The sequence below is a fragment of the Lepidochelys olivacea genome (assembly GCF_965140295.1).
Source record: "Lepidochelys olivacea isolate rLepOli2 genome assembly, chromosome: 2".
NCBI lineage: Eukaryota > Metazoa > Chordata > Testudines > Cheloniidae > Lepidochelys > Lepidochelys olivacea.
Window position 1 is genome coordinate 271672784 of NC_140412.1, and position 21185 is coordinate 271693968.

At 54.4% G+C, this 21185-nt stretch overlaps 1 protein-coding gene across 3 annotated transcripts in view; it reads left to right on the forward strand.

The window, feature by feature from the left end:
• AGAP3 (ArfGAP with GTPase domain, ankyrin repeat and PH domain 3) overlaps positions 1-21185 on the forward strand; it is a 237126-nt gene that overhangs the window by 194777 nt on the left and 21164 nt on the right. For 2 of the 3 annotated variants that reach the window (XM_084619178.1, XM_084619177.1), the window contains exons 12-13: positions 4838-5002; positions 18697-18858. In XM_084619178.1, the coding sequence (XP_084475304.1) occupies positions 4838-5002; positions 18697-18858 (327 nt within the window). The remainder of the gene's footprint in view (positions 1-4837; positions 5003-18696; positions 18859-21185) is intronic. The other variant, XM_084619179.1, reaches the window with a different exon arrangement.

Genomic DNA, 21185 nt, shown 5'->3' on the forward strand with positions numbered 1-21185 from the left:
GTCTTCAGATCTGTGGTGTTTAGATCAGCCACCCATAACCTTACCACTGCCGCTGAACGTCCTCACTCAGATGCAGGAACAGATCCTGGGTCCATATCCCACAACTCACCCCCAGGCAGCGTGATGCTGACCAGCTGGCTCTGTCAGAGTGAGCTTGTTCCTCAGAAGGGCAGACTGCTCAGACATGGGAGGTGGGACTCCCCAAGATCCACTTAGCTAGCAAAATGGGAGAAATTCTCAATATGGGCTTATCAACGTCAATTGTCTCCCTCAGCCCCTGGGACCCAGTCATGCTACACTCCCTCCTGGAGTCTGAGAGCCCAGGCCTGTCACTTCAGCTCCCTGGGAGTCCATGTGGTGGCTGTCTCTGTAATTCCCCAGCCCAGAGAAGTGTGTTTGTGTGTGTGTGTGTGTGGGGGGGGGGGGGAGGTCTGTTTTTTCTCACCCTGTGGTAGCCAATAAGGAAACCTGTAGCTCTCTGGGACGGAAATGGAGTTCTGCTAGGTCTCGTGGGTTCACCCTTTGCTACCTGATCTTTGCTCTGCCTCTCCATCAAAATGTCCTTTTGTGGCCGCACCCTCGGGCGGAAGAGTAGGAGAGTTACGGGCTGTAATGCCACAGTCACCTTCCATAAAGATAACCTTAGAATCCTAGAAGATCAGGGTGGGCAGGGACCTCAGGAGGTCATCTCGTCCCACCCCCTGCTCAAAGCAGGACCGATCCCTTGAACCCATACCCCCGGTTCGTACCTCACGTGGCTTCTGAATTGCATTTGAACCAAGTCGTACACCTGCCACTACTTTTGCACAAACCTCACTCAACTAAAGATGGAGAAAAATTACATTTTGGGATGTATGTAGAGCACTTCCATTGTATTTGGACAGGCCTAAACACTTTAGGAAATCTCCCCAACTTTGCACAGCGTAGAGGGAGAAGGTTAAAGATGAAGATGTTTCACCCCAAGGAATTTCTGTTGGGATCTCATCTTGTGGCAGGCTCTGCTGTGAGTTGGCCAGTAAATACCCCCATTAGGGAGGCACTGCACATTCGACAAGAGTTCATCCACTCTAGTAGCAGCTCTCAGAAATCTCCCCCTCATGAACATTTGTAAAGCGGCAGCTGGTCTTCCATCTGCACAGCACTGTGCCACCGTCGAGGCATCTAAAGAGGCCAAGAGCCTGGCGGGACTGTTCTACGGTAGCTGTTGAGCTAGACTCCCGGTACGCCTCTTCAGCAAGGGTCGCGGTGTGGGGACCGCCAGCAGGGGAACGTCTGTGTACAGACGTCGCTCAAAGGAGAAGAAATAGTTACGGTGTACAGTGGCTGTGTTCTTTGAGCTGTATTGTCCGTGCGTGCATGTGGGTGTGTATTTTCCACACCTTGCCCCCGCTGCTGACCAAAAGTCTCCGTCTCAAGTGCACTGGGTGCCTACCCATCAAGAGGGGACTAGATGTATGGCCACAGGGTATGGGTGATTAACTGGCAATGTGGGCTGGGTGCAGAGCCAGGTTACAGACTCTGGAATAAAGACAGGACAATTAATAATGAAATGAAATAAATGGTGATCGATTTGCAGCAAATCTCTGCCCCTGAAGCTTTGAGTTGTGGGGAGAGAGCGTTTCTGGCTTCCTGCCTGTGTAGGGGGTTGGCAATCACAGACATGCTGACCTGGAGTGGGGTGGCAGGGGCTCTCAGCTCAGGCTCTGGAGACCTGCTGCTGGGGACTGCATGGTGGGCAGCTAATCTCCAGTCCCCAGGCCCACTGGCGGGGGCTGTGTCTGGGGAGGTTCCTCTCAGGCACCCTGCTGGGGTCTGTCTCTGTCTGGGGAGAGGAGGGTCTTGGAGCTGTGTGTGAGGAACTGCTCTGTGCGTGGGGACGGCAGGCTCCCCTCTGAGCATGTCCCCAGCCCACAAGGAGATAGAATCCTCCCTGCTCCAACCACCAGCAGGCCCCCTCCCCCAAGGAAGGAGTGGAGATGGATGCTGCCGTCAGGAGCGGAGTGCCAGCTAATTACCCTTCCAAGTGTGTCTTGTAAATTAAGGGCTAATTAGAGGCAAAGTCAGTGTCATGGTTTTACACGTGTTTCTGTGGCGCTGAACGAGGGGAGGGGAGGGGAGCACGCAGCAGCCAGGCCGATCACTCGCTGTGCGCGCATCGCAGGGGGCAGGGCTCCGGGGACAGCAGCACTGGCTCAATGAGGCCACGGAGCGGGTCAGATGGGAGCCCCGGCCCTAGGGGCACCCCAGCTGTAGCTGGGGTGGGCAGGCAGCCGTTGCAGGCAAGGTTTGTGGGTAGTTCCCTGACCTGTGCGCTCAGAGAGGCAGGCAGGGAGTTCTGCAGCCACGTCATGTAAATGAACACTGGTTTTTGAATGAAGTAAACATGCTGCAATCCTCGGACGCTGGATTTGCTGAAGGTCCTGCTGTCCCGGCATCCCTGCTTGTCGAGCTGGGGCAGGCCAGGCTCCTCCGGGCTGCAGTTTCAGGCTGTCTGCAGACACTTGGGCCATGTTTCCAAGGTTTCCTTTGGATCCGCAAAGGATTGGAAATGGGATTTGAAGAATGTCAGCTTGGGGTCTGTAGCCAGTCCTGTGGCCGTGGGATTGCAGACGGCATGGGTCTCTGGCCAGCACAGGGCCTTGAGTGAGGGACACAGAACAGCTAGTAGGGCTCAAGCAGAGGATGTGTGTATTGAGCCTGGGCCTCGGGAGCAGATGGGGCTCGCAGGTCAGGGTTTGGTTCCTAGGTCTTGGGGGGCTCAGGGCTCATTGAGAAGAGAAGAAGCATAAGAACAGGCACTTCTGCTGCCCCCAAAGGCTCCCCCTTCCTGCCTGCCCTGGCCAGGGGGCAGCCTCTCAGGGTACGTCTGCATTGCAGTGAAACACCCGCCGCTGGCCCGTGTCAGCTGGCGCGACAGGGCTATAAAATGGCAGTGTAGATGTTTGGGCTCGGGCTGGAGCCCAGGCTCTGGGACCCTCCCCCTTCACAGCGTCCCTGAGCCCAAATGCCTAAACTGCAGTTCCATAGCCCCGCAAGCCCGTCAGCCGACCTGGGACAGCCGTGGGTGTTCTGGTGCAGCGAAAATGTACCGAGTCTCCACCCCATGGTCCTGGAGGCGGGGCACCACTTGGCAGTCTCCGGGCAGCGGCTGTCTCTCGAGGACCAGAGACTCCGCATGTGCTCTCCTCGATTATAAAGCCAGAAGGAGCCACTCTGATCAGGTCGTCTGCCCTCCTCCACAACACCAGCAGGACTTCCTTGCCTGAATTCCTGTTTGGACGAGAGGACATCGTGTAGAAATACATTCCAGATTGATGTGAACATTGCCAGGGATGGAGACTCCACCACAGCCCTTGGGAAGAGGGTTCAGTAGTTAATGATTCACAGTTAAAACTTGTCCCTTATTTCCGCTGTGAATTTGTCTAGCTTCATCTTCCAGCCACTGGATCGTGTTAGACCTTTGTCTGCTAGACTGAAGAAATATTTGTTCCCCGTGTAGGTACTTATAGACTGTGATTAGCTCACCCCTAGCCTTCTCTTTCATGGAGTCAGAGAACCACAGGGTTAGAAGGGACCGCAAAGGTCATCTAGTCCACTGTTTCTCAATGACCGGTCCGTGGACCAGTGCCGGTCCCTGAGTTCTCCCTAACACGTAGGAAGGCAGCAAGCCAGTCCCTGGTGTCAGAAAGGCTGAGAAACACTGGTCTAGTCTGACTCCCTGCCAAGATGCAGAATTTGTTGAGTCTTTGTTAAGATAGATTGAGTTTAATTTAGGGCAGTTCTAGGGCCTGTGCTCTTGAGAAGTTTAGACTAGATGATCACAATGGTTCCTTCTGGCCCTAGAGTCTATGAATCTGTGAGCACCTGGAGTCTCTTACTATGAGGCAGGTTTTCCAATCCTTTAATCCAGCGGTTCTCAAACTGTGGGTTGGGACCCTGTTTTAATGGAATCGGGGCCCCATTTTAATGGGGTCGCGAGAGCTGGGATTAGTCTTGCTGGGGCCCAGGGCCAAAGCCCGAGCCCCACAGTCCAGGGCCAAAGCCCAAGCCCCAGGGCCGTGGGGTTCAGGTTACAGGTCTCCCTGACTGGGGCTGAAGCCATTGGGCTTCGGCTTTGGCCCCCCCCTCCGGGCAGCGGGGCTTGGGTGGGCTCGGGCTTTGGTCCCTCATCCTGGGGTCCTGTAGTAATTTTTGTTGTCAGAAGGGGGTCACAGTGCAGTGAAGTTTGAGAACCCGGCTTTAATCATTCTCATGGCTCTTCTCTGAGCCCTCTGAAGTTTATCAACATTCTTCTTAAATTATGGGCCCCAGAGGTGTGTTCGTGCCACCCCTTCTGGTTTTCCTGGCCCAAGAACTGTCTGCTGCTACTTACTGACCCTTCTGAGAATTAGAAATGAGATGAGGGAGGGGATATCTTTTATTGGACCAAATTCTGGTGGTGACAGAGAGATGCTTTCGTGGGACACCTCTGAAAATGGGAAAATGTCGGGCAGCGACTGGGAGACGCCTCGTCTCCCAGGAGCTCTGGTCTTTTGGAGCCCAGTGACTGCTGAACCCAGGATGGCACCACCCGCAAGGCTCAGCTGTTCTCAGCCCCTCCAAGAGCTCGACAGGCTCCGGCTCCAGGGCCCGACTGGGACGCGTTGGCTTGGGCAGGGGGACGTGTCGTGGGGCACGGCTGGGACGCGTTGGCTCGGGGGGGGACGTGTCGTGGGGCTCGGCTGGGACATATTGTGGGGGGCAAATACGTTGTGGGGCCCAGCTGGCGAATGGGCATCTGACCCGCTTTTCTGTGCCGTTGGGGACAGCCTGGTGTGAGCTTGTGCCTGTCTTGCAGGTGCCCCCCACTCGACCAGCAGCACCTCCCTGCACTCCGAACGCTCCATCAACTTGGTGGGCTTCTGCTCGAAGCCAGACGGCATGCACCAGCGCTCCTACTCCGTCTCCAGCGCAGACCAGTGGAGCGAGGCGGTGGTGATCCCCAGCAGCTGCCCCAACCCCCGTGAGTACCCTGCGCTCCCTCTCCGTGCCCCGCATTGCTCCGCCGCTGCGGGCGGGAGGGGCGTGCGGGCCGCCCGCAGGAGCTGTGCCCTGCCGGCAGCATGGCACCGAGCGCCCTGCCGGTGCTCTCAGGAGCCCCGCGCAGACCCTGCGGGGAGCTGGGCACTGCACGGGGGCCGCTGAGCTGTCCGCGCTGGGGAGACAAGGGCACGGAGACTGCCACCGAGCCGGGCCCTTGCTCAGCCAGGGCTTGCTGCCTCTGCTGGGGATGCCCCTGCCCCGCTCTGCCCACCCCACGCGAGGCCAGCGGTGGAGTGAAGGCCGCTCCGTTCTTCCTGCGTTTCGTCTCTCCCTGCCCCCCTCTCCTGCCTGCCCCCAGACCCCTGCCTCCCCCCGGTTTGGGAGAGTGAAGTGAGTCGGAGGAAGCCCTGTTTCTCACACACACTGGCTGTGTACTGCCCTCCCCCCGCCCCGAGGGTTCAGGACAGTTGAGTGAATTAAAATAATTCACACATTTCCCAACGTAGCCACTTTGCCGAATTGGAAAATAAATGCCTTTGTGCTGCATCCATCACTCCTTCGTTCCTGGCGCGGCCGCCGCACTAAAAAAGCCGTTAAATGCACATCAGGAGTGGAGGAGCCATTTCCATGCCTGTTCGCCCCCTCGCCGTTCTCATTAGCGCGGCAGCCGCCCCCCCGCTCAGTCCCAGGGGCTTTCGCAGTTTAAAGAGAGCCTCTTTATGATCATTACCGGAGTCCGACTGTGCGGGCGCCATTTGCAGCTGAGGAGGCTCCTCATTTGTAACTGTGAAAAACTATCAATTTCAGCGCGCCTGGTGCCGCGGCTCCATCACTGGCCCCATCAGCTCCCTGCTGGAAGCGAATTAATCAGACTGCTGCCGCTGATGGGGCAGCGCCGGCGACGGGAGCGGAGGGGCGCAGCTCTGAGCATGAATGTGCTCTCGCTCCCCTGTCGGACACTGAGCAGGGCAGGGCCAGCTCCCACGCTCCTCTCCCTCCAGAGCAGCCAGCCAGCCAGAGCCAGGCCGGCCACCACACCCGCGGCCGCACAGGGCCCTGCCCCACGTGGAGCCCCTCCGTGCCCTGCCCTGCCCTGCCCTGTAAGGGGGAGCTGCCCCCGATACCACAGGATCCCCTGCACATGGGGGAGCCGCTCACCCCAATACCACAGGTGTCTCCCCAGGCCAGGGGGAGCTGCCCACTCCGACACCACAGGTGTCTCCCCGGGAAGCTGCCTCCCGAGACCGCAGGGTCTCTCCTGTACATGGAGGTGCTGCTCACCCCGATACCTCAGGGTCCCCCCGGACACGAGGGAGCCACCCACCCCAATACCGCAGGTGTCCCCCTGGACATAGGGAAGCTGTCCGCCAAAACCGCAGAGTCCCCCCGGACATAGGGGAGCTGCCCCTCAATACCACAGAGTCCCCCCTGTACGTGGGGGAACCACTCACCCCAATACCACAGGGTCCCCCTGGACATGGGAGAGCAGCCCACCCTGATACTGCAGGTGTCTCCCCGGGCACAGGGAGCCGCCCACCCCAATACCACAGGGTTCCCCCTGTACCTGGGGGAGCTGCTCCCCCCAATATCACAGGGTTCCTGCGAGCATAGGGGAGCTGAACCCTCGATACTGTAGGTGTCTCCCCAACATGGGGTAGCCACCCACCCCGATACTTCAGGGTCCCCCCTGTACCTGGGGGAGCCGCCCACCCCAATACCACAGGGCCCCCCTTGTACATGGGGGAGCCGCCCACCCTGACACCACATGGTTCCCTGGACATGGGGGAGCCGACCCCTTGATACTGTAGGTGTCTCCTCATGCTTGCCCCAGTACTTCAGGGTTTCCCTGGACATGGGGAGCCACCCACTCTGTTACTGTAGGTTCTCCCTGAATGTGGGAGAGCTGACTCCTGATACTGCAGGGTCCCCCTGCACATGGGGGAGCCGCCCACCCCAATACCGCAGGGTCCCCCTGCACATGGGGGAGCCGCCCACCCCAATACCGCAGGGTCCCCCTGCACATGGGGGAGCCGCCCACCCCAATACCGCAGGGTCCCCCCCCACATGGGGGCGCCACCTACCCTGTTACCGTAGGTGTCCCCCTGTACATGGGAGCACCACCCACCCCAAACCGTAGGGTCCCCCCTGTACATGGGGGATCTGCTCACCCTGATACCGCAGAGTCCCCCTGGACATGAGGGAGCCACTCACCCCAATACCACAGGTGTCTCCCCGCCCCGATACTGCAGGTGACTCCCCAGGCACAGGGAGCTGCTCCCCCCAATACCACAGGGTCCCCCCGGGCATAGGGGACCTGACCCCTTGATACAGCAGGTGTCTCCCCAATGTGGGGAAGCCTCCCATCCCAATACTGCCGAGGTCTCCCCATGCTTGCCCTGGTAAAAACATAAGAATGGGCCATCTGAGTCAAACCAAAGGTCCATCTAGCCCAGTATTCTGTTCCAATGCCCAGAGGGAATGAACAGAACCGGTAATCATCAAGTGATCCATTCCCTGTCACTCATTCCCAGCTTCTGGCAAACAGAGGCTAGGGACACCCTCCCTGCCCATCCTGGCTAATAGCCATTGATGGACCTATCCTCCATGAACTTATCTAGTTCTTTTTTGAACCTGTTATGGTCTTGGTCTTCACAACATCCTCTGGCAAGGAGTTCCATACGTTGACTGTGCATTGTGTGAAGAAATACTTCCTTTAGTTCTTTTTAAACCGTCTGCCTATTAATTTCATTGGGTGACCCCTAGTTCTTGTGTTATGAGAAGGAGTAAATAACACTTCCCTATTCACTTTCTCCACACCAGTCATGATTTTATAGACCTCTATCCTATCGCCCCTCAGTCGTCCCTTTTCCAAGCTGAACAGTCCCAGTCTTATTAATCTCTCCTCATACGGCAGACGCTCCAGACCCCTCATCATTTTTGTTGCCCTTTCCTGAACCTTTTCCAATTCCAATATATTTTTTTTGAGATGGGGCGACCACATCTGCACACAGTATTCAAGGTGTGGGCGTACCCTGGATTTATATAGAGTCAAGATGATATTTTCTGTCTCATTATCTATCCCTTTCTTAATGATTCCCAGCATTCTGTTCACTTTTTTGACTGCTGCTGCACAGTGAGTGGATGTTTCCAGAGAACTATCCACAGTGACTCCAAGCTCTCTTTCTCGAGTGGTAACAGCTAATTTAGACCCCATCATTTTATACGTATAGCTGGGATTATGTATTCCAATGTGCATTACTTTGCATTTATCAGCATTTAATTTCATCTGCCATTTTGTTGCCCCATCACGCAGTTTTGAGAGATCCTTTTGTAGCTCTTCGCAGTCTGCCTGGGATTTAACTATCTTGAGTAGTTTTGTATCCTCTGAAAATTTTGCCACCTCACTGTTTACCCCATTTTCCAGATCATTTATGAATATGTTGAATAGGACTGGTCCCAGTACAGACCCCTGGGGACACCACTATTTACCTCTCTCCATTCTGAAAACTGATAATTTATTCCTACCCTTTTTTTCCCTACCTTTTAACCAGTTACCAATCCAGGAGAGGACCTTCCCTCTTATCCCATGACTACTTACTTTGCTTAAGAGCCTTTGGTGAGGGACCTTGTCAAAGGCTTTCTGAAAATCTAAGTACACTATGTCCACTGGATCCCCCTTGTCCACATGCTTGTTGACTCCCTCAAAAAATTCTAGTAGATTGGTGTGGCATGATTTCCCTTTACAAAAACCATGTTGACACTTCCCCCAACAAATTACATTCATCTGTGTGTCTGACAATTTTGTTCTTTTCTATAGTTTCAACCAGTTTGCCCAGAGCTGAAGTCAGGCTTACTGGCCTGTAATTGCCGGGGTCACCTCTGGAGCCCTTTTTAAAAATTGGTGTCACATGGTACAGAGGTTGATTTAAATGATAGGTTACAGACTACAGTTAGTAGTCCTGCAATTTCACATTTGAGTTCCCTCAGAACTGCTGGGTGAATACCGTCTGGCCCTCCTGACTTATTACTGTTTAGTTCATCAATTTGTTCCAAAACCTCCTCTAATGACACCTCAATCTGGGACAGTCCCTCAGATCTGTCACCTAAAAAGAATGGCTCAGGTTTGGGACTCTCCCTCACATCCTCAGCCATGAAGACGGATGTAAAGAATTCATTTGGTTTCTCTGCAATGATGTTATCGTCCTTGAGTGCTCCTTTAGCATCTCAAATGTCCAGTGGCCTCACTGGTTGTTTAGCAGGCTTCCTGCTTCTGATGTACTTCTTGCTATTACTTTTTGAGTCTTTTGCTAGCTGTTCTTCAAATTCTTTTTTTGCCTGACTAATTGTATTTTTACACTTAGAATCATAGAATATCAGGGTTGGAAGGGACCTCAGGAGGTCATCTAGTCCCACCCCCTGCTCAAAGCAGGACCAATCCCCAATTAAATCATCCCAGCCAGGGCTTTGTCAAGCCTGACCTTAAAAACTTCTAAGGAAGGAGATTCTACCACCTCCCTAGGTAACGCATTCCAGTGTTTCACCACCCTCTTAGTGAAAAAGTTTTTCATAATATCCAACATAAAACCTCCCCCACTGCAACTTCAGACCATTACTCCTTGTTCTGTCATCTGCTACCATTGAGAACAGTCTAGATCCATCCTCTTTGGAACCCCCTTCCAGGTAGTTGAAAGCAGCTATCAAATCCCCCCTCACTCTTCTCTTCCGCAGACTAAACAATCCCAGTTCCCTCAGACTCTCCTCATGAATCATGTGTTCCAGTACCCTAATCATTTTTGTTGCCCTCCGCTGGACTTTCTCCAATTTTTCCACATGCTTCTTGTAGTGTGGGGCCCAAAACTGGACACAGTACTCCAGATGAGGCCTCACCAATGTCGAATAGAGGGGGACGATCACGTCCCTCAATCTGCTGGCAATGCCCCTACTTATACAGCCCAAAATCCCATTGGCCTTCTTGCCAAAAAGGGCACACTGCTGACTCATATCCAGCTTCTCATCCACTGTAACCCCTAGGTCCTTTTCTGCAGAACTGCTGCCGAGCCATTCGGTCCCTAGTCTGTAGCGGTGCATGAGATTCTTCCGTCCTAAGTGCAGGGCTCAGCACTTGTCCTTCTCATAGAAGGCAATTAGATTAGTCAGGCATGACTTGCCCTTGGTGAATCCATGCTGACTGTTCCTGATCACTTTCCTCTCCTCTCAGTGCTTCAGAATTGATTCCTTGAGGACCTACTCCATGATTTTTCCAGGGACTGAGGTGAGGCTGACTGGCCTGTAGTTCCCAGGATCATCCTCCTTCCCTTTTTTAAAGATGAGCACTACATTAGCCTTTTTCCAGTCGTCCGGGATCTCCTCCGATCGCCATGAGTTTTCAAAGATAATGGCCAATGGCTCTGCAATCACATCTGCCAACTCCTTTAGCACTCTCGGATGCAGTGCATCCGTCCCCATGGACTTGTGCTCGTCCAGCTTTTCTAAATAGTCCCGAACCACTTCTTTCTCCACAGAGGGCTGGTCACCTCCTCCCCATGCTGTGCTGCCCAGTGCAGTAGTCTGGGAGCTGACCTTGTTCGTGAAGACAAAGGCAAAAAAAGCACTGAGTACATTAGCTTTTTCCACATCCTCTGTCACTAGGTTGCCTCCCTCATTCAATAAGGGGCTCACACTTTCCTTGACTTTCTTCTTGTTGCCAACACACCTGAAGAAACCCTTCTTGTTACTCTTAACATCTCTTGCTAGCTGCAACTCCAGATGTGATTTGGCCTTCCTGATTTCACTCCTGCATGCCCGAGCAATATTTTTATACTCATCTCTGGTCATTTGTCCAATCTTCCAGTTCTTGTAAGCTTCTTTTTTGTGTTTAAGATCAGCAAGGATTTCACTGTTAAGCCAAGCTGGTCACCTGCCATATTTACTATTCTTTCTACACATCGGGATAGTTTGTCCCTGTAACCTCAATAAGGATTCTTTAAAATAAAGCCAGCTCTCCTGGACTCCTTTCCCCCTCATGTTATTCTCCCAGGGGATCTTGCCCATCAGTTCCCTGAGGTTGTCAAAGTCTGCTTTTCTGAAGTCCAGGGTCTGTATTCTGCTGCTTTCCTTTCTTCCTTGTGTCAGGATCCTGAACTCGACTATCTCATGGTCACTGCCTCCCAGGTTCCCATCCACTTTTGCTTCCCCTACTAATTCTTCCTGGTTTGTGAGCAGCAGGTCAAGAAGAGCTCTGCCCCTAGTTGGTTCCTCCAGCACTTGCACCAGGAAATTGTCCCCTACATTTTCCAAAAACTTCCTGGATTGTCAGTGCACCGCTGTATTGCTCTCCCAGCAGATATCAGGGTGATTGAAGTCTCCCATGAGAACCAGGGCATGTGATCTAGTAGCTTCTGCGAGTTGCTGGAAGAAAGCCGCGTCCACCTCATTCCCCTGGTCCGGTGGTCTATAGTAGACTCCCACCACGACATCACCCTTGTTGCTCATGCTTCTAAACTTAATCCAGAGACTCTCAGGTTTTTCTGCAGTTTCATACCAGAGCACTGAGCAGTCATACTGCTCCCTTACATACAGTGCAACTCCCCCACCTTTTCTGCCCTACCTGTCCCTCCTGAACAGTTTATAACCATCCATGACAGTACTCCAGTCATGTGAGTTATCCCACCAAGTCTCTGTTATTCCAATCACATCATAATTCCCTGACTTTGCCAGGACTTCCAGTTCTCCCTGCTTGTTTCCCAGGCTTCTTGCATTTGTGTATAGGCACTTGAGATAACTCGCTGATCATCCCTCTTTCTCAGTATGAGGCAGGAGCCCTCCCCTCTCGCGCACTTCTGCTCGTGCCTCCTCCTGGTATCCCACTTCCCCACTTACCTCAGGGCTTTGGTCTCCTTCTCCTGGTGAATCTAGTTTAAAGCCCCCCTCACTAGGTTAGCCAGCCTGCTTGCGAAGATGCTCTTCCCTCTCTTCGTTAGGTGGAGCCCGTCTCTGCCTAGCACTCCTCCTTCTTGGAACACCATCCCATGCTCAAAGAATTCAAAGCCATCTCACCGACACCACCTGCATAGCCATTCATTGGCTTCCACGATTCGACGGTCTCTGCCCAGGCCTTTTCCTTCCACGGGGAGGATGGACGAGAAGACCACTTGCGCCTCAGACTCCTTTATCCTCCTTTCCAGAGCCACGTAGTCTGCACTGATCCGCTCAAGGTCATTCTTGGCAGTATCATTGGTGCCCACGTGGAGACGCAGGAAGGGGTAGCGATCCAAGGGCTTGATGAGTCTCGGCAGTCTCTCCGTCACATCGTGTATCCTAGCTCCTGGCAAGCAGCAGACTTCTCGGTTTTCCCGGTCAGGGCGGCAGATAGATGACTCAGTCCCCCTGAGGAGAGAGTCCCCGGCCACCACCACCCGCCTCCTTCTCTTCACTTCATTTGCCAGAGGGTCCCCCTGGACATTTGCCTGCAGGATCCCCCCGGGCATGGAGGAGCCACCCCAACCTGATACCTCAGGGTCCTTCTGACCTTAGGGGAGCCGCCCACCCCGATACCGCAGGTGTCTCCCCAGGCACGGGGGAACCGCCCACCCTGTTACCTCTGGGTCCCCCTGACCATGGGGAAGCCACCCACCCCAATACAACAGGGTCCCCCCAGACATGAGGGTGCTGCCCACCCCGACCCCTCAGGTCTCCCAAGACATGGGGGAGCTACCCATCCCAACACTGCAGGGCTCCTACCCCGTGTGTGGGCGAGCCGCTCACCTTTGTAACATCTCTTTGCACGTCCTTGCACACACGTGCTCTCTTTAGTGGGCTGGTGATCAGGCAGTGCCGGAATTCACAGACATGCAGAGGTGGGTGGTGGGCTGGGGTGGAATCTACCCCACCCCCCAGCCAGGTGCCTTTGTGATGATGTATGTGCCCCTGTGAAGCCAGGGCTCAGGCGGGCTCATGGGCCCCAGCGCAGGCTAGACCTGCTATTTGCCTGCCTGTCCTCAGGCTTGCTGGCCGTTGGCTCGTGCCCGGGTTTTCAGCCCACTTGCAGAGGCTGGCAGGGGCGGTGCTTGGCGCATGATGCTGCTCAGGGCGGGGGCCAGGTTGCATCGCGCCCCACGCTGGTCCAGGAGCTGCCAGAGGGGCGTGGTGGCCTTTCTGCTCACGTTCCACACGACGGAGCCGCCTCTGCCTGCTGCCACCCCGAGCAATCCACTCATTTCATGCAAAGTAACCCTGAGATTGATACAAATAGGGAACGAGTCGCTGCCAATTCTCGGTGACACGGAGGGGGTGGAGATCTCAGCTCCAGAGCTAATTGTGTGTCTGAAGGAGCTGCCGAGTGCGTGTCTGCTCGGCAGGGAGCTCCCCCGCCGCTCGCACCGGGACGCACTGGCCACCCAGTGGGTTCTGGTGGGACAGACAGAACCTCACTCATGCTCTGTAACCCAGCCAAAAGGGAGATCAGAACAGGCAAGGCGGACCGGGGAGAGGGCATGCTCCTCGGCCTATCAGGTCAGTTCCACTTTCCTGGTAATTTTCTGGGCCGGCATCAGAGTTCCTGACCCCTGCCCAGAGCCAGAGAGCAGTGGGGTATTGTCACTGTTACGACGGGAGAGCAGCCTTCCATTTCCTGCATCCCACCATCTGTGCACCAGCCTCACAACTGGGCACAGCTGTGCAAAGGGGTGGGGGGAAGGGGAGCTATGGGGAAGGGTCCTGTCAGAGATCAAACCCACAAGCCAGTCCCAGGGTTCCAGGTGAGCTGAGGAGCAGAGCTGGCGCACAGTCCTGTCCCCTTCCCTGCGTGCGCCGCAGGGACTCCACTGCACAGGGATGTCCAGGGCTCTTGGTCTCTGGGAGAATCAGAAGGAAGGCGCCTGCAAGAGAACCGGCGTGGTCACTACAGGGAGGACAGAGTTAGGGAGGCTAAGGACATTGCAAAGCAGCTACGTGACTCCTTTGCATCCGCCTCCACCACGGCAGATGTTGGGAGATGCCTACCCCGGACCTGCTACCTATGGGGAGGTGCTGTCCGAGACCACGGGGCAAGAGGGTCGATGCTGGAACACACTGAGGAGCAGGTCACCAGGAGCAGAGCTACCTGCCAGAGTCCTGCAGGGAGGGAAGTGACTGAGCTGCTTGTCTCGGCCTAGATACCAGGGCAGGCTGCCCTAACAGGTCCCGTCCCCCCTGCACACAGCAGTGCTGCGTTAGCTAACCCGGTTAACATGGCACCATTAGTTACACTGGTTCAGCATTCTCAGTAGACCAGACCCAGTGACTCTTGAACCGGCTTGTGTGTGTCTCGGGCCTGCGCCAAGTACAGCAGCTCCTCCGTGTGCCTGGGAAGTAGCCATTTCCAGTGCCAAGAAATGGCGGCCCTGCCCTGGCGTGAGTGGTTGGTATGGGGAATTGATTCCATTTATTAGACTCAGCTGCCTTAATTGTCAACTCTGTGAACTCTTTCCCTGCGGATAATTGGTGGCAGAAACCCTCATAGCTCCTGTGCGTCTCCGCTGGGGGTGAGCGTGAGACACTAGAGAGAGACGCTTTTATACCAGGGCTTGAGCAACCTGTAAAAGTTAGGTTGGCATAGCTCTGCTGGTCAGGGAGTGTGAAAGCCAGATCCCTGACCGACAGCTATCCCGACGGACGAGGGCATCCGTCGGCGTTGCTGACTTCGTTCAGGGAAGTGGTGTTACTGCTGTGCTGATGGAAACGCTTCTGTGGGTGTATGCAGTGTCCAGACTAGGGGTCCTGCTGGCACAGGCTCTGTGGTGTAGACAGAGCCTGGGGCCCCCTCAGTCCCTTGGCCAAGGCAGACCAGGAGTGTTCTGCAGGGCTGTATCCTAACTAGTGTTAAAGGGCCCTTGGCGCTACCTCATGAGGCTGTCCCAGCCTTCTCCATCCCGCTAGTATTGCTCTGTTTGGCTCTGGGCCGTCCCGCAGAGCACTGGGCACACAGCAAGAGATGGGCTGTGCTGGGCCGAGCTCACAGACTAACAGACGGGGGGACAGGCCGAGAGAAAGGAAGCGACTTGGCCAAGGATCCCATGGGGGGTCAGTAGCAGGGTTGGGAGTGGAACCGGAATCCCCTGAGTTCCAGCCCAGTACTCTGCCCATTTGCCCATGCTGCCTCTTGTTCCAGCGTCTCCCTGCTCCTGTTTCACCAGAGGTCATAAAATCATAGAATATCAGGGTTAGAAGGGACCTCAGGAGGTCATCTAGTCCAACCCCCTGCTCAAAGCAGGACCAGTCCCTAACTAAATCATCACACCCAGGGCTTTGTCAAGCCTGACCTTAAAAACTTCTAAGGAAGGAGATTCCACCACCTCCCTAGGTAACGCATTCCAGTGCTTCACCACCCTCCTAGTGAAAAAGTTTTTCCTAACATCCAACCTAAACCTCCCCCACTGCAACTTGAGACCATTACTCCTCGTTCTGTCCTCTTCTACCACTGAGAACAGTCTAGATCCATCCTCTTTGGAACCCCCTTCCAGGTAGTTGAAAGCAGCTATCAAATCCCCCCTCACTCTTCTCTTCCGCAGACTAAACAATCCCAGCTCCCTCAGCCTTTCCTCATAACTCATGTGTTCCAGTCCCCTAATCATTTTTGTTGCCCTCTGCTGGACGCTTTCCAATTTTTCCACATCCTTCTTGTAGTGTGGGGCCCAAAACTGGACACAGTACTCCAGATGAGGCCTCACCAATGTCAAATAGAGGTGAATGATCACGTCCCTTGATCTGCTGGCAGTGCCACTGCATATACAGCCCAAAATGCCATTGACCTTCTTGGCAACAAGGGCACACTGCTGACTCATATCCAGCTTCTCGTCCACTGTAACCCCTCGGTCCTTTTCTACAGAACTGCTGCTGAGCCATTCGGTCCCTAGTCTGTAGCGGTGCATGGGATTCTTCCATCCTAAGTGCAGGACTCTGCACTTGTCCTTGTTGAACCTCATCAGATTTCTTTTGGCCCAATCCTCTAATTTGTCTAGGGCCCTCTGTATCCTATCCCTACCCTCCAGCGTACCTACCTCTCCTCCCAGCTAAGTGTCATCTGCAAACTTGCTGAGGGTGCAATCCACACCATCCTCCGGACCATTTATGAAGATATTGAACAAAACCGGCCCGAGGACCCACCCTTGGGGCACTCCCCTTGATACCGGCTGCCAACTAGACATGGAGCCATTGATCACTACCCGTTGAGCCCGACAATCTAGCCAGCTTTCTCTCCACCTTATAGTCCATTCATCCAACCCATACTTCTTTAACTTGCTGGCAAGAATACTGTTGGAGACTGTGTCAAAAGCTTTGCTAAAGTCAAGGAACAACACGTCCACTGCTTTCCCCTCATCCACAGAGCCAGTTATCTCATCACTGAAGGCAATTAGATTAGTCAGGCATGACTTGCCCTTGGTGAATCCATGCTGACTGTTCCTGATCACTTTCCTCTCCTCTAAGTGCTTCAGAATTGATTCCTTGAGGACCTGCTCCATGATTTTTCCAGGGAGTGACGTGAGGCTGACTGGCCTGTAGTTCCCAGGATCCTCCTTCTTCCCTTTTTTAAAGATGGGCACTACATTAGCCTTTTTTCCGTCGTCCGGGACTTCCCCCGATCGCCATGAGTTTTCAAAGATCATAGCCAATGGCTCTGCAATCACACCCGCCAACTCCTTTAGCACTCTAGGGTGCAGCGCATCCGGCCCCATGGACTTGTGCTCGTCCAGCTTTTCTAAATAGTCCCAAACCCCTTCTTTCTCCACAGAGGGCTGGTCACCTCCTCCCCATGCTGTGCTGCCCAGTGCAGCAGTCTGGGAGCTGACCTTGTTTGTGAAGACAGAGGCAAAAAAAGCATTGAGTACATTAGCTTTTTCCACATCCTCTGTCACTAGGTTGCCTCCCTCATTCAGTAAGGGGCCCACACTTTCCTTGACTTCCTTCTTGTTGCTAACATACCTGAAGAAACCCTTCTTGTTACTCTTAACATCTCTTGCTAGCTGCAACTCCAGTGTGTGTGATTTGGCCTTCCTGATTACACCCCTGCATGCTCGAGCAATATTGCTATACTCCTCCCTGGTCATCCCACCAAGTTTCCACTTCTTGTAAGCTTCTTTTTTGCATTTAAGATCAGCAAGGATTTCACTGTTAACCCAAGCTGGTCGCCTGCCATATTTACTATTCTTTCTACACATCCCGATGGTTTGTCCCAATAACCTCAAGAAGGTTTCTTTAAAGTACAGCCAGCTCTCCTGGACTCCTTTTCCCCTCATGTTATTCTCCCCGGGGATCCTGCCCATCAGTTCCCTGAGGGAGTCAAAGTCTGCTTTTCCGAAGTCCAGGGTCCGTATTCAGGCCAAAGCGGGGGTCAGAGCCTGCAGAGAGGGAGGCTATCGGGGGGCCTTGGGCCGGGGCTCTGAGCAGAGGCCCAGCACTTGGCCTCGGGGGAGGCAGAAGCATATTTCAAAGAGGGTTAACAGCGGAGCGAGGCGCCCGCACCTCGCTGCCTTCCCCAGAGTCTGCATTTTTATGCTGATTGGAAGCCTGTGCTGTGTGCGCTGCTGAAATTGAATGTCAGGCTTTTGATTTTGTTGCTGGTCTCTAATGAAATTTGACATTTAATGGTGAGTGCAGCGGCAGCGTGTGTGTGTGTGAGCGGAGCTTGATTAGCGCGCTCTAATTGACAGTAATTAGGCAGCTCCCTGATTGTTTCTAATTCTGCTATTAATTGTAAGGAACAGTATGATTGAGGATAAATTTGGTGCTTTGCTACCGGGGATACGGCTTCTGCAGCTCCGTATCGGCAGCCTCTGAAGCCTATCCTGCTCGGGCTCCTGAGAGGGGCAGCCCAGTCATCGCCTCTGGAGGAGGAGTCCTGTGCTGGGCCTGGGGATGGCTGCCAGCCGCAGCAGAGCACCTGAGTAGGGCCTAGGTGGGGACTCCCAGCAGGTGTGCGCTCCCCAGCCACCACACCTCCCTCCGGGGACAGGGCCCGACTCGTGGAGCAGGGTGGGGCATCCCACGGCCTGCCTGGGCAGTGGGGGGCAGCTGGGAGCTGGGACATCTCTGATGGGTGGGGCAGACGGGGGTGTTCAGGGCATCTCAGTGGAAGGGAGTCAGGCGGGGATGTTCTGGGCATCTCTCAGGGGCAGGATAGGGTATCTGGGGCTGTCTCTGGTGGATGGGAGCAGACGGGGATATTTGAGGTGTCTCTGTGGGACAGGATGGGGTGTCTGGGGCATCTCTGTGGGACAAGAGCGGGCGGGGATGTTTGGGATGTCTCTGTGGGACAGGGTGAGGCGTCTGGGGCTGTCTCTGTGGGGCAGAGTGGGGCAACTGGGGCATCTCTGTGGGACAGGAGCAGGCATAGATGTTCAAGGCATCTCTGTGTGGCAGTGTGGGGTGACCAAGGCTGTCTCAGGGACATTAGTGGGCAGGGATGTTCGGGGCATCTCTGTGGGACAGGAGCAGGCGGGGATGTTCGGGGCATCTCTGTGGGACAGGAGCAGGCGGGGATGTTCAGGGCGTCTCTGTGGGGCAGGGTGGGGTGTCTTGGGCTGTCTCTGTGGGACAGGGTGGAGAGTCTTGGGCTGCCTCTGTGGGAGGGAGTCAGGCGGTTCTGAGCATGGTGGTGCTGAGGTCTCTAAATGTCACCGTTTCTCTCTCTCTCCAAAGCTAACGGCACCTCAGATGCTCTCAGTTCCAGCCCAAATATGTCCAACGCTGCGAGCCCGAAGCTGGAGCCGCCTCCATCCCCTCATGCAAACAGGAAGAAACACCGCAGGAAAAAGAGCACAGGGACAGCCCGCCCTGATGGCCCCAGCACAGCAGCAGAAGGTAGGAAGTGTCTGTCATTCTGCTGGGGCAGCCGCAAGCAGCCAGTTGTACTTGGGGGAGCCCCGGTCCCCTACGGTACATTGGTGGCACAAATCCTGAGCTCTCCACCCTTTGATGGAAATGAACTTCCAGCCCAGCTTGTCTGCCCTCACTTTCTCCCCTGCAGCGGGGAGCAGGGACCATGCTCCCGTGCCAGCTGCTGCTCTGGGTATGTATTTGTTTGTTTCTGACACCAACAGTGGACCTGGGAGGGCCCATAGGAGAGGCTGCCAGACACCTGCCAGTGTAAGATCCTATTTTCATTTGCTTATAAATGTGCTCAGCTGTAGCGATTGGAACTTCTCGTCCTGAGTGCGAGCTCCCTCCTTCCCCTGCCGTTGCTGGGGCCCCCGTCTCTCCCGTGCTCGGCGGTGGCATGCAGGAGGTAGTCTTTTGGGGGGTGCCGTTCTTTGACCTGTTGTTGCTGGCGTGGTGGGCGGGTGCTGGGTCGTGCTTGGTGGCCTGCAATGTACAGGAGAGGGTCTGGTAGAGCCTTCTGGCCTTAACTCTGGGACTCTGTCTGGCTGCCTTGGGCCAAGCTTCTGAGAAAGGTTCAGGAACATGAGAGTTAAAAAGCTCTGACATCCATTGTGCTGAGAAGCTCCAGCATCTCCAGGCTTTGGAGTCGGCCTTGACATTTGCCAGGGGAAATTCTGGCCCGAGGGCTTGCCCTGGGGCCAGAAAGGAGCCTTTTGCTGTCCTAGTGAAAATCTGCCCCGACTGCTAAGTTCTCTGTCATCTCCATGTGTAGCAACCAGGCCTGAGCAGGCTGAGGAATGTAGGGATGGCCGGACTAGATCAGACCTGAGGTCCAGCTAGCCCAGTGCCCGGTGGCAGTGGCAGGATCAGGTATAAGCGTCCCACGGTAGTAGATGGGGATAAGTTTTCCCCCATGCGAGCTCTCAGCCTGATCTCTCATAGTTACAGGAATCTCTGAGCTTTGAAGCATGAGCTGTAATATCCCTTTCAAAATCGTTAGCGTTCGTTATGACAACTCTGGAAATTCTGGATATCCATATAAACATCCAGTACCTCTTTGAATCTGGCTAGGTTCTTGTCCTCAACAGCTGCCTGGGACAGGGAGTTCCACAGTCTGAGAGCATTGTGTGGAAAAGTATTTCCACAGTTTTGAACTTCTCACGTAATTGCATGGAGTGTCCCCTTGTTCCTGTGCTAGGAGACAGGGCGAAGAGAAGTTCCCGATCTCCCTTGTCTAGACCAGTTTTTATTTTATAGACCTTTATCATGTTCCTCTTTCTCATCTCCTCTGTACCGTAACAATCCCAGGTATTTCAATCTCTCTTCATAGTTGATTGAGGGCCTGGAAAAACTCGATCTCCTCTCCCTTCTCTGAGCCCCCGGTAGTTCTGCAAACCCTTTCTGAGATGGGGTGAGTGCTGGTGTGGCACATGGGATGCGGATGCTGCTGCACCATTGATTTACGTCAATCTAACCATCTAATCTAACCCTAACCCCTCTTCTTATGCGTCCGAACTTCTTGGTAACTTGTCTGATCACAGCAGAGGCCTCCACTCCACTGAGCTGTCTACAGTGAGGCCAGGTCCCATTCCTGGGTTGAGAGTTAATTCAGAACTCGTCAGGTGTACAAGTAGTTACAATGTTCCCCTCCAATGTGCATTTCTCCGCATTTCTCGGCATTAAAGTTCATTTGCCAGTGAAGTGTCAGGTGCCAAACTTCATTTGTCACTGCCCCTCCCGGCTACCAGAGGCCCTGTGGTGCCAGACGCTGGCACTGAGTGTAGCGAGACTCCTGTCCTGTGTGCTCAGTCCTCATCCTGCTGGTGCCCAGGCTGCAGGCACCTGGAGGAGGGGGAGCAGCTGCCTGCTGCTGCAGTGCAGGGGCTGGGACACCGAGGGCAGGGTCAGGCTGTGGGAGCAGGAGCATAGGGGGATGGGCTGGCCAGGGAGGGACATGCTGGGGGAGACAGGACAGAAAGGTCTGTAACCAACTAGCCACACTCCTATCACCAGCCAGGAGTTGAACCCAGGATTTCTGAGTCTCCCAGCATTCCTCTGTTGTCAACAATAGCTGCAAAACTCGCTGGCATGCGTCTAATCCTCCTCCAGCATCATTCCCATGGAGGATAACAGCTTTCTACTGCTGCCAGTTACCCAGTTTAGTGCAGTGGCAGAGGTCTGTGCTGTGGATCTAAAGGTCTCAACCCTATCGTGACCCGTGAGGGGTCAGTATTGTTTCACGTGGTGGAATTTTTGTTTTCTCTGTGTGCTTTTTTTAAAACTTACTTACTAATGTAATTTCCTATGTT